The sequence below is a fragment of the Salarias fasciatus genome, chromosome 14, assembly GCF_902148845.1.
Source record: "Salarias fasciatus chromosome 14, fSalaFa1.1, whole genome shotgun sequence".
NCBI lineage: Eukaryota > Metazoa > Chordata > Actinopteri > Blenniiformes > Blenniidae > Salarias > Salarias fasciatus.
The window spans coordinates 35,552,305-35,571,639 of record NC_043758.1 but is presented as its reverse complement, the minus strand read 5'-3'; the positions used below and the strand labels follow the sequence as shown (position 1 = coordinate 35,571,639).

General features: G+C 45.4%; 2 protein-coding genes across 2 annotated transcripts in view; one reads left to right on the top strand and one right to left on the bottom strand.

The window, feature by feature from the left end:
• Positions 1-18,580, top strand: part of dph1 (diphthamide biosynthesis 1) — a 79,807-nt gene extending 61,227 nt beyond the window's left edge. The window contains exons 9-12 of the mRNA XM_030108490.1: positions 2,366-2,466; positions 12,905-12,983; positions 16,691-16,825; positions 17,195-18,580. Coding sequence (XP_029964350.1) covers positions 2,366-2,466; positions 12,905-12,983; positions 16,691-16,825; positions 17,195-17,275 — 396 coding nt within the window. The 3' untranslated portion in view covers positions 17,276-18,580. The remainder of the gene's footprint in view (positions 1-2,365; positions 2,467-12,904; positions 12,984-16,690; positions 16,826-17,194) is intronic.
• LOC115400539 (zinc finger BED domain-containing protein 4-like) lies at positions 5,034-7,558 on the bottom strand. The gene is made up of 2 exons (XM_030108489.1): positions 6,235-7,558; positions 5,034-5,920 (listed from the first exon to the last, which is right to left on the bottom strand). Exons 1-2 carry the CDS (start codon positions 7,413-7,415, stop codon positions 5,434-5,436), a joined length of 1,668 nt encoding a protein of 555 aa, XP_029964349.1. The 5' UTR covers positions 7,416-7,558; the 3' UTR covers positions 5,034-5,433.
• Positions 18,581-19,335: the final 755 nt, after the last annotated feature.

The following is a 19,335-nucleotide window of genomic DNA, read 5'->3' as shown; positions in this document are numbered from 1 at the left end:
CAGTGCTCAGTAGTAAATGGTTCAAGGGCGTCACGGAGGTGTAGTAGTCCGAACCCTTGCCTCAAAGTGAGAATAACCGCAGTTCCAGTTTGTGATTAGGGGATGTTTCTCTGTGTGTGGGTGAATATTGTACTGAATATTTTCAAGTGTCCTCCCACAGACCAAAAACATGCAGTTTGGAGTTATTTCATGGTCAGGTTTTTTTTTTTTTTTTCTTTTTCTTTATGAAGCCGGTGATATATTGTCAGCCAGTGCAGGGTTTGTTCACTCTCCACTGGGACTGGCTGCAGATGACCAGCAGAGCTGCTCTTTTACTGAAAGTATCAACATTTAGTTGGAGTTCAGTCTCTACAGTCACTCACATTAACCTCATGCTTTGGGACTTCATGGATGCAGTGTGCACACACACTCCGTGATCCACAAGGTGAAACAATGTCTGGAAAAACATTGAAAGTCTCTGCATGTCCCCAGTGTTATGTGTTAGCGTGTGCATTGGTGTGTCTGCTGATACCAGTTGATCTACGACCCACGTCGCTCTGTTCACTCCTCACCTACTGCTACTTGTGCTCTTTTTGCATTCCCTGCCCGGCTGTGTTTATTCCTTTCTTTGCTTTCTGCGGTGCTGCTTTCTTATTTTTTCTTACTTCACTGTGCTGTGCACACGTTGGAAGGCTGAAGCCGCCACTTGATGTCTGATGTAAAACGTAACAAGCCGCAGCACACCGAGGTTTCGTCAGCCAGCGTGCACTCCTGGGCTTGTATCGGTGCACTTTTATTTGTAAATATCCACTTGAAAGATTTGCCAGGCTTTGATGAAAAAATGTCACTGAGAGACCAAAAGCTCGGTTCTAGTGATTCGGGAGACGGAGGCTTTAAACGGGGGGATCTGAATAAAAACTCACCAGCTCCCCCTTAGTGATCTGTCAAGATTCAGAAGTGTACTGTCAGATAACCTCTCCAGCGAAGGGACAGAACTACCTCTGATAAGAACACAGCCATAGAAATGTCACACGGTACTTCCAAGGACAGTGGATATCAGCGGCGCTCTCACCTTTATCTCACTAAAAGGATCGTTTGTGGGATTCTCTGCTGCCTCCTGCATCCCTGAATAACACCTCAGTCCACTGCCCATAAGATCAAAGGCTGGAAGAAAACACAGTTCTTTAAACTGACTAGTTTGGTTTATTGATACATTAGATGTGTTCTGGACTCTGGGCCTTCGCCCAAAGGACCCGATCCAGCTCATCTGAAGCTGAGGAAGTGAAGTGAGGCCAGCTCCATGTGGGCCCACCGCCCTTCAGGGTGGTTTGATGATCTTGAAACAAGAACTAACACCGAGGGGCGCAGTGCCTTCAGATCCTGCTCCAAAACCTCGGCTGTTCATGCTCTGCTGCAGGTTTCTGTTGTGGTAACAGCTTGTGAAAAGGTACTAATCAGATCTAATTTAATTGGGCTCCATTCTACAGAGTGCACCAAATTCTGCCACAGAGTTGTCTTCGAAAGCATCTGTTCTGTAACCGTCCAAGTAATTCAGACGAGGGTGGCGGGTTCGATGGAGGATGTCCTTCCCAGCGCTGGGCACCAGACAGGGTGCTCCCTGCACTGCCTGCTGGTTTGACACGAGATCACATAACCAGCTACACTCGTGCAGATCTCCAACCATTTCAGAATCAAGCTGGAGTTTCCAGAGAAAGCACATTCATAGATCATGCAAATTCCACTCACAGCTTTGAAAGCTCAGTTTTGTCATTTTCTCATAATGTCATAATGTCATAATGTCATACTGCACCAGGTTGTGATTTCTTGCAGTTTACTCCTGAGTGTAAAGGAGTTGTGGCAGTCGACTCGTCAGCGTGTGAGGGTACGAAAACAGCGGGTTGGTGATGGTTTAGTGCCTGAACCTTTTCAGGATGGAGATCAGATTGACAGATGGATGGCTTCAGACATGGTTATTGTGAATGACAGGGTAAAGGGAGTTAACGTTTATATGAAAGTTGGTGTTGCTTTCGCTCTTGGACTGAAAACAACCCGCACATGGCTTAGGAGCAATTTTACTGTAATCTTGCTCAACTTTCTTTCATTCTTTTGACTCTGGCAAGCAGTTGAAAATGAATGGATGGATAAATAAGGCTTTAAAGACAGAGATCTGAATAAAATAGTCTTTTTTTTTGAGATTTCTGGCAATAAAGCAAAGCTTCTGAACAACTCCTGACTGGAGAGATTCCAGGTTTGCAGCGTGGATAAAATCTCATGCTGAGTTTGATGTGAAACTTATGAATTGGAGTTTCTCGGGAGAGAAGTGAAATGTGTGTACTGCTCGTCTTCACCTCAGTCATTTCCTGTGCCTTTTTCCGCCTCTCTCTAGCACCTGGAGTCCAGGCTGCAGTCGCTGGGAAAGACCTTCACGCGAGTGTTGCTCTCTGAGATTTTCCCCAGTAAGCTGGATCTGATGCCAGATGTAGACGCGTGAGTATGAGGACGCACACACTCATACACTAATGATCCCCCAAATTAGGACAAGCGATTCATTAAGTCAGAACTGCTTAGCGAAAGCAGAATAAGTTACCATCCACTCTATTTTTTATCCCTCCACAAGCATTCCATATTTTACACTCCCTTTTTTTGCTGCAGAACGTGACTGTTGAAAACAAATTGAGTGCTTTTTTTTATTTATTTCCTTTTTTTGGGCTGGGGCTGCAGCTGCTTTGAGGCTGATGCTGTCGTTTGAAAAATAATTCTTCTGTATTTCCTCAAATAACCCCCCGATGCTTTTTGACACGTATTACAATGCAAGAAACCATTTTGTGCACGGATGAAATCCTTTCCTGCTCAGTGGAAGGGTTTCCATTTTATTTTATTCAGTGTATAGACCTACCAAACAATGCAGCTGGTGATTAGTTTGTGATTCATCCTTCCGTCTTCACTGAAGCTCTCTTATGTAATTTTGATTCAAAAAAATTAATTCATCTTTCATATCATGTAGTCTGGGAAAGCTATTATTATCAGTTTGTACTCGCCAAAAGTTGCAATCAACAACATCTGAAATGTATTCTGTAAGCATCATTGCACACATAATGGGAGCGTCAGCATAATTTGAAAGTGCACAATATTCCAGAGCGCTGACAAACAGAAGTTTATAGCTTCATAAACAAAACTGGCATGCGGGCCTTGGTGAGCTTCCAAGCCGTCTGCTGTCATGAGCTTGAATGCATTTGTACGTCAGGTTGTTCAAGGTTGCTCGTTTGATTCCCACTTCCGCCTGCTCAAGAGTTCCTCCCATCTGTGACAAGCAGCTCAATCGCAACCAGTGTTCAGTTTGACTGACGTGATTGATCCTCCACTTTGAACCCTTGCTTTTCCTCGTTAACAGACATCAGGGGCAGAGTTCTGCCACAGTGCAGCGATGGAGGACGAGTTGAGGGTTTAAGGGCCTTGATTTAACTTAAATCTCACTTGAGTCTCTTCCTGGTTTGGGGATAGGAAGCTGCTCGCTCTTCTCACCTCTTTTCCTCCACTGTGTGTGAATGTGTGCATTAATGGGTGAATGTGACTGGCGTGACTGGAGTGAAGTCTGTTCCCTCCACTCGAGTGTGCTTCACACAGTTTCTTCACCTTTAAATCCGAGCATGGAGTAAGAGGAGTTTGTCCATGAATAGTCTATTAAGCTGCTTTGCTTTTCACACTGCTTTTGCAATAAGGTCAGACTATATTAAAAATATAAAAATACATTAGCCTTGCCCTTGCTCAGCACGACTTTTTTTTTATCCTCTTTTTTTCTACCTTTAGGCTTTTCTGCATAATCATCTTAAATATGCTGGCTAACCTGAAGCCAAAGTTAAGGTGAAAACATATAATGCGCTCATTTCCTCTCTTCTCACATGCTAATTTATTGCCTAAGTGTGATGTTTAATGTAAACATGTATGTTATCATTAATGCATGCCTCTGATAATCACAGACTTGTGTGTGCAGGAATATTCTCTGCTGCTTAGCGCCGGTATCCAGCCCGGCAACATCCGCCGCTGCCGTTACAAATTACATCCTCAAGTTTCTCCATTGAAATATTAAGTGCTCGGGCTTCAAGGTTCAATTTTTCTGATTTATCTGCCCGACTTTCAGGCACAAAAATGGGAGTCGAAGACGGACAGGGCGGTTGGTGAGATACTGATGTGCAGCAGCTCGAGTCGCACTGGCACAGGCGCTCACACTCCCTCAGATTGGCTTCTCACTGTGGAGTAATGAGAGGTGTGATGTGTGAGGGAGGAAGTGGGAGAGAGAGGCACAGAAGGTCCGAGAGAGAGAGAGAGAGAGAGAGAGGTGCAGAGGTAGATGAGGGGGCTGTGTTTGGAAAGCGAGCGATGATGGTGAAACTGATCTTTTTTTTTTTTCTTTTTTTTTTTCCCGTTTGTTTTTTTTGGCTCTCCTCTTAAGACTGACGTATGAGCGCAACTCTGAAATTATGTAATTCAGCCACGATTCACTCAACGCAAAACAAGTCCTCATTACAGACAAAACGCTTTTCAGAAAGGTCTGTTCCAGGAGCCGTCATGGTGTCCGTGTCAAAAACAAAGTGTTTGAACGGAGAAGTCTGGCTCGCTGCGTACATGTGTGTATAAGGTAGGCTTTACACGATCACGATTTTTGGGCCGATCGCCGATCACCGATCAGTGAGTTTAAATAAACCGATAACCGATCACCGATCCGATCATGTGAGGAGCAATAGTTAAACTACTTGTTTATGTACTTACATACTTACCGTATGTGCTGTTTCCTGAGTATCAATCTTGCCATGCCCCAATCTGACTGAGATACAAGGGTTAAACATCAATGACCTCTAGGGGGCATTAAAGGATTGACAAGTTCAGTTAAGTTCAGTCTGAACAATCAATAATATAACCCAAGACAAAATAATCAGCACAACTCATTGTCATTAAATTACTTTATTGTAATTAATTACTTTCCTGTAACAAGTAAATGCTGCAAATTAAGGACAGTAATCCTGCCTCAAACTTACTGCAGCATATTAATGAAATTAACAGTCACAGACTGTAACTCTGGTGCAAATGGAACGAAGGCTGCCTCAAAATATTCACATACATCCACGAAATTAACACTTACACACTTGTGCAAATAAAAGGCAGTAATGATTTCTCAAAACATTAACAGTCACACTTGTGCAAATAAAGGGCACAAGGGCAGTATTAGTAATGCTGCCCCAGAACACTGGCTACTGGCTCCCATTTTAACTAAAAAATAAATAATAAATAATGACACCCAGGTCAACAGAAAATATGGCACCCAGGCCACCTGTATTTCCAATAAATAAAATAAATAGCAGCCAGGTAGTACAAGTAAAATTAAATTCACAGTACAAGTAAAATAAAATTCAAAAGGGGATGGGGGATTGTAAACTTGCCATTACTTAGGCCAAATGCTTATGCCTTTTCAAGCATCAATGGCAGATTCTTCCTAACAAAGAGGAGCATCTCAACTTTCCTGGCCGAAAGCCTGCTTCTTTGAGCATCCAGGATGTTGGATGCAGTGCTGAATAGGCGCTCACTGTCCACACTAGTGCAGGGTGCAGACAGGTAAGCTCTTGCAGCAGTGGTGAGGGCAGAAAAGCGATCCTGATTGGCTCTCCAGTAAGCCAGGGGGTCAGCATCCTGAAGGATGACAGGCTCTGACAGGTAGAGATTCAGCTGTGACATTGCTGTAGTGGCTTTCTGTGGCCGTTCTTCTTGCATGATCTCACCCAACATCGATGACAAGGAACCGAGTCGTGCTTTCTTCTCAGCTGGCTCATCTGCGTTGCTGGCTTCAGGTCTTTGTACTTCATCGGCGACACTCTGTGCATCCAGCAGCTCCAAAAGCTGCTCCCGTGTGTGTGCCTTGAGCTCTGCAGAATAGCATCGATCCTTGTACCTTTGGTAAAACATAACAAAAAGACATTGCATTAATTTAACTTAGCATTTGTTCTTTTAGAGCAACTTTGAATCAGACTGACTGTAACTAAAAGGTCTGTTTGATTTCACTTGTACACTTCAGTTAAGTTGACACTGAGGCATTTGTGTAAAAGCAAATATATAAGCTAGATAAAATAAATTTTATCCAATTAACAGAACGTTTGATATTCTGAATCAGGTTGTAAGGCTATTCTCAATGACAATTTTATTACTGCATATTAATTTTAATTATATTTTGCAGATTATCTTAGTTTTTAATGTTTTTTTCCTCACCTTGGGTCTAACAGAGTTGCCAAACTGTAGAGGGGTTCATCTTCAATCCCATCGAATCTCCTGGTTACAGCTCTCAGTAGCTCAGCTTTCGCAGTCATCACACCACGATCTGAAGGGGCATCTCTGCTCAGGAACCGTTTTAACGCCAACACTGATGGAATCACGTCTGCAGCTGATGCAGTGGATGAGCTTATTGCTCTTGTGAGCTCCTCGAATGGTTCCAGAATTGTTATGATGTGTTCGATCAGACCCCACTGGTTGGCACTGAAGGAAGCAGGAACTTCATGCTCAGCTCCATAAGCAGCCAATGCGCGTTTTTGCTCCAGCAGGCTTTGGAGCATATAAAAGCTGCTGTTCCACCGGGTGGTGACGTCTTGCTGGAACTTTTTAACATTCTGGCCCAGCTGTTGTTGCACATCATGAAATGCACAATATGCTTGAGGAGAGCGTTTAAAGTGCCCGATGATGCGTCTCCCCGTCGCAAGGATGTCCGTTATCATGCGTTGTGCCAATAATCCGTCGTGGATCGCTAGTTGAAGCGTGTGCGCCATGCATGGCAAAGTCGGCAATCCTCCTTCACGCATGGCTTTTGCCATGTTTGCAGCATTATCCCGTAGTACGACGTGGACTCTCTCTCTGGGAATCTGCCATGTCTGGAGCATGTTCTCGTATTTTGTCACCAACGCTGCAGCAGAATGTGACTCGCGAAATTCCTGTGCGTGTAGGACCGCAGCTCGGAGTTTAAAGTTTGGGTCAATCCACTGGGCCGTTAAACTCAGTAGTGACATTGGGCTGACGTCTGAGGACCAAATGTCTGTAGTTAAACTGATAGAAGAACTGCTTTCCATCAGAAGGCTCTCTACACGTGAACGAACATCCCGGTGTAGCTCACTCAGACCTGTCTCACCGCAATATGTGTGCCCTGGGAGGCGGTAGCGTGGATCAAAGTAAGTTAGCAGCCGTTGAAATGCAGGGTTCTCCACAATGTTAAACGGCAGGTCAGACATCACAATAAACTCCAGCACCCTCCTTGTGCCACCCCTTGCCTTCTCACTGTCCCGACTGTACGGACGAGCAGCACTGTCCAAAGTTGTTTGCTTTAGCATCCGCTTCGGAGTTTGCTTTTCTTTTTCTTTCTCCGCGCTGCGTTTCTTGAACTCGACGTGCTCCTCCGGATGCATCTTTTCCAAGTGCCTGATTAAATTTGTCGTGTTGAAATTTTTTGCCGATGTTCCCCCGCGAGGTACTGTAGCGTTGCAAATATTGCAGATAGCTTGTGCTATGTCTGTTTCCCTCACTGTGAAAAACTTCCACACCTCCGACATCTTGATGTTGCTGAAGATTGAAAGAAACTTTATTGTCCGTCACATAGCGACAGCTCTCAAAACAGGAAGAGGCACGAAGACGAAAATGATTTTTTTTAAATCATGAATGATTAGTTCTCGGATACAAGCAAATTAAAAAGTCGATGCTGTGAACTAGTTAGGGGTAAATGAGACAGATTAAAAAAAATTCAACACGACCATGACGTCATTAATCGATCGGTGATTTATGACATGACGCCTGATTCTGATCATTACAAAAAATGCCAAATATCGGCCGATCCGATATAGCCGATATGATCGGTGTAAAGCCTAGTATAAGGGGAATGGAAAGGCTCTTCCTCCCCTCTGGTTGACACTTCAATGAGAATCTTTTCAAATCCGAGTAAAGCTGTGCTGACAGCTCTTGTACATCAAGAGCACAGCGAATGCTATAAAGTCTAACATCACACAGAGCACCTATAATCTCATGCAGACGAGCAGATTTTTGTTGATTTTGGAAGAAAATTCATGCTGAAAGGTTGGGTTTCGAGCACGGCTGTCAGACGTTTCACAATTAGCCGATCTTAACAGTACATTCAGTCAGCTGGGTATAACCTTCCCTGTTACCTGTTGGCCTGCCATTGTCTCAAGTGCTAATAGATACTAGTATAATTTTTAATTGGCGTTCTTCACTTTTACATTACATCCAGGTTCTTTTTATTACACTTCTTTCATGATTTCTTTTTAAAAGGAGCATACGCTCTTTGGTTTCTCCACAGATTATTTTGTATATAATGCATGTATAATGTCTTTTACTATTACTGACCAGTCTACAAGGCTCTTTACACTTTATACTTATAATTTGTCTTGTTTGGAAAAAGAAGTAATAATCCGGTATAATTGTAGCATCTGTCATTGTTCCACAATCTGTCAAGATACTGATAAATAAGCTTTATACAGGAAGAGTATGGTAGACAGATGCAACACCGACCTAAGCTCAAGTGTGGGATCGAATGATCTTAAGGCAAAATTATGATTTAATCAAACATTTTCTATTCATTTAATGCCAGTTTTTGCCCACTGACAGTTTATTCAAAGAGCTCTTTTGGTGTAAATCAGATCGTCTCATCACAATATTTTCTTTTCTCGCTGCTCTAAAATGTGTTTTCATTAGAAGCAGCGATGCTGGGCAGATTTTAAGGTTCCTCCCTTTTCCTTTTATAAGAACAGGTTCCTCACGGTAATGATAACTGAAAGAACTTTGAATTGCTGCCTTCCTGAACGGTGCAGCATAAATAAACTCGGTTTTCCAGTGATGATGATTGATGGCTCTCCTCTTTTAACAGCAGGTCGCCACAGCAGCTCTCTCCCTAAACTTCCCACTTTCCACCAGATGCACTTCCTGCTGCCTCCGTGAGAGAATTCACCACGAATGCATTCATTGATTTGAATAATTTTTTTTTTTCTTTCATTTTTATATGTTCTTAGAACTCTAATTCTACAGTTTGCCAAATAATTAACTGAGAACTATTTCAGGCACCTTTTTGGTGTGGAAGTCTTGCATCTCTTTAGATTTTATGGGTGTAAAATGTGCTGTGTGCATTGCCAAGTTAGAATCTATCACACTTTTAAAGTATATCAAGTTTTAAAGAATGAGATGAAAAATTAAGCACAGTATTTAAAATGTATTGCTTGAAAAAGTTTCGGGATTCCTGGAAATCGCTTCCAGCACTGTTCACCTCTCAACCTGAAATCTTTATTGTGGATTAACGCTGGAAAAGCATCAAGTCCATCTCCTCTGCCAGTACTTTGTTGTTTTACTGATCAAACCCTGTTTTGTAGTTTCTCTGGTATTTTTCCTCCCTTGGCTGCTCAGGATAGTTTGTAAGAACGCAGGCGCGCTTCGCCCGGGCTTCAGCAGGCAGGACGAACCGCCGGGTGTTCGATGCGGACCGCTCCGGCTGCGCTGAAGCAGGAAGCGAAGGAAGCGGGGAGAGAGGAAGATTGAGCGATAGTCAGTGGGGAGATGGAGGACGCACGCCGCTGCTCAGCTCCAGCCGACACAGCACACTGTACCAAGTCCACCCCGGGGCTCTCTGTGTCATTAGACTCACACACACACACACACACACACACACACGCTCACTCACTCACTCATATAAAGAGAGAGGCACCATTAGCATACGCTCTTAAGTGTGTAATTAGGCTGTCCCCAAGCAGGTTTTAAACTATTGTACGGATATCTGCGCACCACACACACACTTATCTCAGCGAGACAGCAAATGCCAGCCGCTGAATTTCAGCCTTTTATCTTTCAGTTTGAATTTAAATTTTTTTTTTTTTTTTTTTTTTTTTTTGAGCTCCATTGAAATGGAATTGTTGGTTTTAATTCAATTAAGTCAGCCATTAAAGGTGAAGACATTGTTTCTGCCACACTTCAGAAAGGTTAATTGTGGTTGCTTCTGGCGGGTCGGGACTCGGCGTGTAGCTGAAGCGGAGCCAAGCAGGCGGCGGCCCTGCGAACGGTGTCAGGGTGTAATGGTCCACAGCAGGTAATGCGCTGAGGCCAGACTGGAGCGCACGTTGCATGGCAGCACTAAATGTCATGCCGTTTTTACCTTTATATATCACAGCATACGCTTTAGACCTTCATCCTGCTCCTCTTTATTCTTGTGTTGAAAGGTCGAAATAAATAGATCCTTTAGAGGAGCACTGAAGACGTAATGTTGTACAAATGTAAGACAGAAATGGCGCATAAATACTCTGTAATATATTTATTGATCTCCATTTGTTATGAAGAAAGGCTGAAACAAAAGTCTCCTGATTCCCCTCCATCTCTTTAATCCACCTCAGGATTCTTCCCAAGGGGATTAACAAAGTATGATGAGCATAATTATAAGTTTATTTGTTTTATTGTTCTATCTCGCTGACTTGATGGTATCCTGGAAAGAATATGATTGAATTAATTAATTACGAGAAGCAACATTTGCTAAGTGGAGGTCAGTCTTACTGTCTTCCAGCCAATTTCGTCACCTTCTTTTTTTGTGCAAATCTTATATTTGACCCTTTATTGTTGCAGTGTGGAAGATAAATACTGATTCGATTAGGTTTGGAAACGCTGTACTTCTTTGCACTTCTTTAGACATGCAGTCACTGTATGTCTTTGTTTCATTGTTATTTTTTTTTTCTTGGTTGATAAAGAAATAATTTTTGTCTTTTATACGTTTGATATTTGAAAAGCGTTAACTAACATACCATATTCTCGATTCTTGCAAGCGACATTTCTAATTCTCTTAATTATTCACAATCCAGATATTCACCAAGTGATGCGCTCCTCTTTCCAGTACCCCTCAGTAGCTTGTTCTTTAACATTTCGACTTTTTTTCTCAACCATTATCATTGGAATAGATAAACCTCCCCAGATTCAAACCAGGGTTCCTCCCACAGTGAGGCAGGAGTGCTAAACACTGCACCGTCGTGCCCCTCCTGACCTCCACTCTTCAGTCAATCTCCTTATTAAGTCCCTTCTTCCTGGATGCGCCAATCAGCCGTGCGCTCCCCAGAAGCGGTCCTCTCTGACTTTCCTTTCATGCTTTTTGTCTTATTTTTCTCTCAGACTCCGCTCTGGAGAGTTATCCCCCAGGATTTACTCGGAAGGCGCCTTTGCTTATTAATCGCGCTCCTTCTTTTAACCACTCCCAGTGTTCTTTTTTTCCTACATCTGACATTACACGTGCAGAGATGTGAAGACACGGACTGCAGGTTGATTTACATACATGTGCACGGACCGTCACATTCAGGCGCGTTTAGAGTTCCTCCCTCCCGAGAGCAGGAGCCAAGGTTGTTGTGATGCATGTGAAGTGCGCTGCTCTATAGAGAACTCTGTTTATGCCTCTCGGTTGATAGACTTAAAAGTCACGTTTGAGCCTCTGCTTCCATCCAGACTGGGTGAACTGGGGTCTGGGGAGGTCGGCGCTCTGTGCCCGTGTGTGTGTGTGTGTGTGTGACTCAGCCGCCTCTCAAATTAGCAGGATGAATAAGAATTCACTCCTTGCGAAGAGACGTTAAAAAAAAAAAAAAGAAAAAAAGTGTTATTTGAAAATGAGAAAACGCCATGCGCTTGCCCAGAGGGGGAGGAATATTTCTGTGACAGAAAGCAGAGTGGAGTGAGAGTCAGCAGTGTAATCACTTCTGCAGCTGAGAAACTGTAAAAGTTGGAAAATGAAGAATAGACAGAAGTAGAATTTGGCTCTTGAAAGTATTAAACCAATTACAGTGAACATTTCCCCCCGTTTTGTGTGTGTTTTCCACTCATGCATGGGGTCTTCCCTGTGTTCCCCTGAATAAACTCCACCTGCGCGTTCGTATTGACACTTGGCATTAGTCCTCGTCTGCACTGCAGCTCAATTGATATTGGTCAATATTTCTGATGGAGCTGCATCATTAGGATTAGGGACGCGGGAGGGCACGCTTCCTCGGAGCAGATGGAGTTGTGGATAGCATTGATCTGTGAAAGCTAACCCCCGTCGCCCCAGCCGCACTCTGTCTCCATTTTCCCATTGTTCATTCTTCCCTGCAGCTGTTTACGTCCTCATCCCTCTCGCACGCGTTTTCCAGAGCAAACACTTTTCTCCCTGCCAGTCTCCTCCGTCTTCTTCTCTTCTTTCTTGTACCTCTTCAGCCCTCCTCTCCTCTTCTCATCTTCATCACTCTTTCTCCTAATATCTGTGTCCCCTCTCTTTTTTTTTCCCACCCCCAGCTTGCTAATACCCCCCCCCCCCCCCCCCACCACCACCACTTCAGCCTCTCCCACCCCGTCTCTCCACCACCCTGTCTGCGAGCTATGTAGGCTACCTCCGTGGAGACCGGCTGGTGCAGCTTTTTTATTTTTTTTTTCCACACTCACCTAACCTCTCCTTCTTTTCTTTCTCTGTTTTTTTTTTCCTTCTCTCCTTTCACCTCTGCTCACTTCTCCTGTTTTTGTTGATGTTGTTGTTGTTGTTGTTGTTTCTGCCTCCTGCAATCAGTCCACCCCGCCGGACCCCGCGCTCCCTCTCTCCGCGGCATCCTTCTTTCAAGCCGCCCGGCTGTGCATTCAGACCGCATGACAGTCTTTAGAAATGTTGCAGATCAGGACATATCTCTGGAGCAGATGCTGGAGATCAGGTGGAGGGAGGCTCCCCCCGCTCAGCCCTCTGCATCGCGGATCCACATGCAGCGTGCAGCCGCAGATGTGCCCTGCCTGCCTAATAAGATCCCAGCCCCTCGCCTTCTCTCGCTGCTTCTCGGCTGCACTCGCACATATTTACTCTCGCTCAGAGGCGTGCGTCCGAGCTCCCAAATGTGTACCTTTGTGTTTATCGCAGGTGGGTGCAGATCGCGTGTCCACGCCTCTCCATCGACTGGGGCACGGCCTTCTCCAGACCCCTGCTGTCTCCGTACGAGGTAAACACTCGCCTGACAGTCTCTCAACAAGCTGCCACTCAATTTTCTGACACACACACACACACACACACACACACACACGCCTTACTGCCTGAGTATCGACCCCTTGACGTATGTCTCACTGAACCCTTCATTATAGTACAGACGGTACGTTAGATCTATATGATAGAATCGTGGTTTTGTGTAGGACCGATCCAGGCCCGCAGCATCGTGACCCCCCCCCCCCCCCCACACACACACACACACACACACACACACACACACACACACACACACACACACACACACACCGCCCCCTCCACCCCCCCACAGCACACATAAAGAAGCACCATCCGCTGCAGGCCAGCCCCCCCTGCTGGCTGCAGGACCACACAGTCTCCACCCCCTGCAGCTGTCTTGTTTTTCTAGCGGGAGAGAGAGAGAGCGGTCGTGCAGCAGCCCATAAAGATCCTTTTCAGAGCGAGTGTGTGTCTGTGTGCCGCCGCCGCCGCAGCTGTCGTTAGACAAGAAAACCAGCAAGCTCGCTTTGCGCCTGGTCAGGCTGTTTGGTGACCTCGCCGGCTTAGTAATTGATGTCAGCTGTTAATTCCTTTAATGATTCTTCTCTGATTTGATTCCTTGCGAAATGGCTGCGAGGGGAATTCCTGCCTTCAGCATCGGCCTGCTGTTTGAAATGGGTGCTGTCTTGCTCTGGATGCAAATCCTGTGTGCTCAGCTCATGGAGCACTTTGAGAACGAGGCCATTAGGAGTAATAATAGCTTTCACCTGTAAGGAAAGAGTGATGATTATTTTATATTGTTTTTTGGCTGAGTTCTATAAGTGCTCATGAAGTCTGGGTTTTGCCCCGCTGTAATGAGAAAAGCAGCTATCTGTTTTCTTCAAGTCTTTTGTGTTGCAGCTCGCTTTGCTCTCCCCCTCCAGCTATTTGGGAACAGTGTGTGTGCATTCAAATAATTTTCAGCTGCGCACGGCCGGGAGAAGTCTTAATTCACCTCCGTCTCATACCTACGGATGCTTCTACGACTTAGTGCTCTGTGCTTCTTTTACTGTGGCGTTTAGGCAGAAGATGAAGAAGAAGGAGATGGGAGGGTGCAGCGAGCAAGAAGGGCGGGCAGCGGCAGCAGCAGCAGCAGCATTTATTTTCAGTGCGTCTCATGTTATATTTATAGTCAATAAGACACACTTGGCTCTCCTGTCAGAGCAGGGATTAGCAAGAGAAGCTAGCTTCCACAGAGGGAGGCAGCTGGTGTGAGAGGAAGAGAGCAAGACGCCGGAGAAATGAGAGGAGGATGGACAGAGGACAGGGGAGGAGAACAAGGAGGCCTAATGGGATGCTGGATAAAGGAAAGACAAAAGCAAACATTCATTTTCGTGAAGGGGGCAGACCTGTGGGTGGAGGAATGAGTACATTAATGGAACACCTCATGTTGGACAGTTTGGCAGTTTGGTCACAAGCGCAGGAGAGACGATAGATTTATAGTGAAACTGTGATGCAGGAGGAGAAGAGGAGGGTCAGTGAGGAGGGTCACGGAGGACGTGTGAGGAGGGAGGATGGAGGAGATGAAGGACACTGAAAAACGATGATTCCTATGGAAGACGACCACTTTGAGAATCGTGCCGTTGGTTGATAAACAGATAAGCAGTCATTATTTTAAGCTTCTCTGCTACGAACAAAGCTTACATGAAGGTGAATTTGAGCTATCTCGTATTATATGTGTTACCATACATCTTATGTGTTCCTGATGGCTCTGTAGGCATGGAATGAAAAGCTGATAAACATGAAGTGTTGTGTTACAGATTTTGTCACTTTCGAGGCGCTTTTCACAAACACAGAAGAGAAAAATCTTTTCAGCGCTCAGCATCAATATGTATATGTGCAGATGCATGAAAGTACACTCAGAAAAACACTCATGAACAAAAGCTGTCATTGACACGCACGGAGCAGTGTGCAGACCGTCCGTCTTCTACACTGCTCTGTCCATTTCGGGGTCACTCGGTGCTGGAACCGATCCCAGCTGACTGGAACTCGCACTCACGTTCACACCTGTGGGCGCAGAGGGCTCCACCTCAGCGAGAGGAGGGAGTGCGATCCACTCGACCACGTGCTGGGGTCTGTACCCAGAACAGGAGGTTGAAACTTCTCAATAAAAGGCAAAGAGTGATAATATATAGATGGCATGTGTAAAAGCAACAGCACCACAGTGAAATCTTATAGAAAGAAAAGGAATCTATCAAACTGCATTTGCATCGAAAACAGCCTCAGCACACAGATTTTTAAGGAACTGTGCTGGGAGGTATTTGCGAACATCTTGAAGACCTAAGCTTCGTCTTATATCAGTGGCGGCTGGCTTAAATCCTTCTGTCTCTCCGTGTAATCGAAAACTGGCGACATCAAAGGTGTCCAACATGCAGCCCGCAGGCCTTAAGTGGCCCACAAGAGGGTTCGATCTGTAGTAATAACCATGAAACAGTCATGCAGTTTTTCAAGGAGTGGCTGCTGTTCCTAATTCCCGTCTTCAGGATCTAAGTGTTTCAGTCGAGGCAGCAGATGGCAGCTGAGTATCGGTAATGCGTCTCCATACATCCTACCAAAGAGGTTGACTTTGCAGAAACATCTATGTTGCAGAGTGCAAACATCTGAAAAGAAACTAGAAGCATAGATTTTGAAAAAAGTGTGATAAATACTTGAGTTATGAATCAAGTATGAGTTCAAACTATAGTGACGCCTCTGGACTGCGTGGCGTTGAGATCCAGCCTCCGTGGCGGTCAGGCCCTCACATCCTGCACGTCATGTTCTCCTCACGCAGAAGACAATCCTCCTCAGCAGTGACGGCATGTTTGGCATCGTTTGCTTTTGTTGTTCAATGAATTCAGAGCCACTCGGCGAAGCAGCATTTTTCACACCTCAGACTTTTTACTCTGTATTTACAAAAAAGTGAGGAAACTGATGTTGGTAATAGTCTGTACACAATAGTAGCCACAAGAGACAGATGGCGTACTTCAGGAAGTCCCTCTGTTCTCCTTAACAGCTAAAAGCCTTGTTCTAGTGAAAATGTTTTTATTTTTTTATGTTAACTAGTTCTGTAACACCGCAAGCTAACACAGAACTGGACTCTCTTTTTTTTGTCATACGTCCATCATTCATCTCAGTTTATTGAACGTTAGTTTGGTTTTGACACGTAAACCATTTGAAAGATTAATAAATGAACAATGTAGAGATTTGTTCTTTCATTCAAGGCGCTTGTTTATTCATCTGTTCAATCTTTCCTCTGCTCTTTCATTCACGATCAATATTCAGCAGCGCGCCTCGCCCATATGGAGCGGGCCGAGCCGGTGTCACGGCTCCGTCATGCCAGCGCCGCTGCTCTGCTCAAACAGCTGCTGTGTCACGCGGTGCAGCTGCATGGGGATAACATGACAACCCTGCCGGTTATTCAAGCTTAATGTTGTGACACCTGTCTGGTCTGTGTCGTCTGCAGCGTGTTGCTGTTGTTGTGTCGTCTCATCACTTCGTGGTTCCCCGCGGCTCGTCTACCCAAAAACTGGAAACTGTGAACACAGTGGGAGACAGTGGGGGGAATAATGTGCCGGGGAGCTCCGGAGGTTGCTTTTATTGCACTTTCAGCTTGTCTGTGCTGTTTTATTTACCGCCATTTGATTTGTGACTGTCTGTCCATCTTTATTTCTCTTTCTTTGTGCGCCTCAGGCGGCTGTAGCTCTGCAGGAGGTCGGCTGGAAGGAAGTCTACCCCATGGACTTCTACTCCAATCAGAGCCTGGGCCCGTGGGCGCCCAACCACCCCGACAACCAGCCCGCGCGGCCCGCTCGCAGGCAGACTCAGGTGAACGGGCGAGGGGAGATAAATGGCCGACTGACAGAGAGGAGCGGCGGAAGAGCTGCTGCTGCTGCTGCTGCAGAGTGAAATCCCGCCGTGTTCAGCCGCAGCGTGGCACCACGCTGACACCCAGTGGCCGAGGCACAGCAGAGCAGCTTGCTGAGCAGCTTCCTCAAAGGCGTGGCTGTGACCTTGACCTTGCCTCTTGAATGTTCCCATTTAATTCATTGATTGACTGGTCTATTGAATTAATTGCTGCTCTTTGAGGACGCGCTCCAGCCGCCATGTTGCCCAGCGTTACCCAGCAGGCTGTGTGAGGCGGTATTTTTGTCACTATTCCAGGTGTGTAACTCTGTCCTACTGCCTCCCCTGCAGAAACAAGGCTCAGAGCCAGCCCCTCCCACCAAGGCGTGCGAGCAGAAGCAGTGCGCCCCCTGTGGATGTCAAGGCGAATGACGCACGGCGGCCGGCTGTGTCCCTGACCCTTCCCCTGCCTCCACCAGCTGCAGGGAGGTCAGACCGGAGGAGAGGAGCGGGTCCTCCTCTCCAAGAGCGTCTGTCAGCGAGCCCAGCTAAAGCCTGAGGAGTTTTCAGCCCCTCAAACGGATTACCAGCCGTGTAAAATCCCTCATCTTACAGCACAGCAGATCAAACCAAATTCAATGCTCTATTCACTTTTTTTTTTTTTTTGCATGGATTTTTAAGCCCACAATGCACAGAACCCAGCGAAGAGGTTGTGTTTTCAAAATTCACAAATGCTCCTGTGAGTGGCTTTCCACTGTGCAGAGGTAGTATGGCGGCCTTTCTCTCCTGCAGACACAGCTTCGTGATTCTTTGAGGAAGCGAGCGAGATGACCTTGAGCGTGCTGTATGGAATTAAGAGTGTGGTAAAGTGGGTGGCCTCTGTCGAACGCCGCCCTGCCGTCCTTGGATAAAGCACTGTAAATATTCTGACACTTCAAACGAGCTTCCCTTTATTCCATGTTAGCCAGACAGACACAGCAGTGTGTGAATTCTGACATGATGTGATGCGACGTAACCTGACTCTCTGTCGTTTTCTTGCTTCTTTAGTTAAACTCTGAGCAGTAAATGTAATAAAATGGGACCTCGTGTGAGTGTTTGGCTTAAACGCGGCGCCATGCTGAAGAGACGAGCCTGCTATTTTTTTTTTTTTTTTTAAATCTGAGCAGTGCTGAGTGCTAGTCACGACTGCTCTCCATCCTCATTATTTATTGATGCTGGAGTCTGTCAATAAATAAATAAATAAGCACACCATTGCAGTTCGGCTGCTACAGAAAACCCTGATTGACAGACGCTCGCTGCGGCCTCGGCTGATCCTCACAGCTCTTCCCAGGCGGACGCACGGAGTCTCATGATCTTTTGTGAGTTTCGTTATTCGCCTACAACTACCAGGCTCCTCCAGTCAGGTGTTTTCCTCGGTGGCATCTCCCTGGTAACAGGCCAGTGTGATGCAGCCCGTCCTGCCAGATATTCATTTTTCTCACTAGCAGCTGTTATTGTGGAGCTCGGTGTTTGAAACGGCGCAGTGTGTGATGCAAGGTGGTCAGGAATCGATCTGTGGCCAGCAGAGCTCGCTCTCTCCCCCTCCCTCTTTCTCCCTCTCAGTAGAGGAAATATTTAATAAATCATTATTTCATACTGAAGGCCTTCACGTTTCTCATCAGTCTGATTTTTTTCTGAACCCTTCTTGGAACAGGTGACGATCAGCACATCTTCCTGTCTTGTGTGAGTTTAGCAGAAAGCCAGTAATCAGCGTTGTGATGAGGTTCACCTTGGTGGGTTTTTTTTCTTTATGTGACTTTTTTCTCCAATGCATGCCTGAATTCGTTAACGCACATGATCATCGTATTGATCTGCGCAGCTCATTCCGAATTATCTTGACATTCTGCTTATTAGATCAAACATTCAGTTCCTTGCTGAGAAACTGCATGGATCATGGATCTGGTGATCTCAGTGCAACTTTACACCAGAACAACAGCGAGTGCTGGCAGGCAGGACTCGGCATCGATACACTTCTCTCACTCTTGCTTAGGTTTTTTTTTTTTTTTTTTTTTTTTTTTTGCACAGTAACAGCCCTGCACAGCCTCGACCCAGTGCAGCAGTAACCGTGAGCACAAGCAGCACACATGGCTGCTCATTGGCCTTGTTGATGAACTTTGGCCCCGCCTCCAGACTCCAGGCTCTGTGGACCGATGGGAAGTTGGATCTGGGAAAGATTCAGAGATGTCAAACTCATTTCACTTCAGAGTTGTGGTTCAGAATATGCGGTTTAAAAAAAGTCTATATTCCAAACCTCAACAATTAGCACCAAAAAATTACTGCAATCTCAACTTTAAACCAATTTTAATGATGCAAAAAACAGTGAAATGTAAAAAAGCATCTATGACTTTTACATTTTGCAGCTTTTTGCAGGAATATTTCCAAAATATACTTGCAAAAAGCTGCAAAATGCTACAAACCCACCCTGGCAGCATGGCTTTGAGGTTAACGCTGGT

Coding starts and splice junctions, on each gene's coding strand:
- LOC115400539 (XM_030108489.1), bottom strand. CDS start 7,415: ATGCATCCGGAGGAGCACGTCGAGTTCAAGAAACGCAGCGCGGAGAAA. Junction 5,921..6,234: donor GCAACTCTGTTAGACCCAAG/GTGAGGAAAAAA, acceptor GTTTTACCAAAG/GTACAAGGATCGATGCTATT.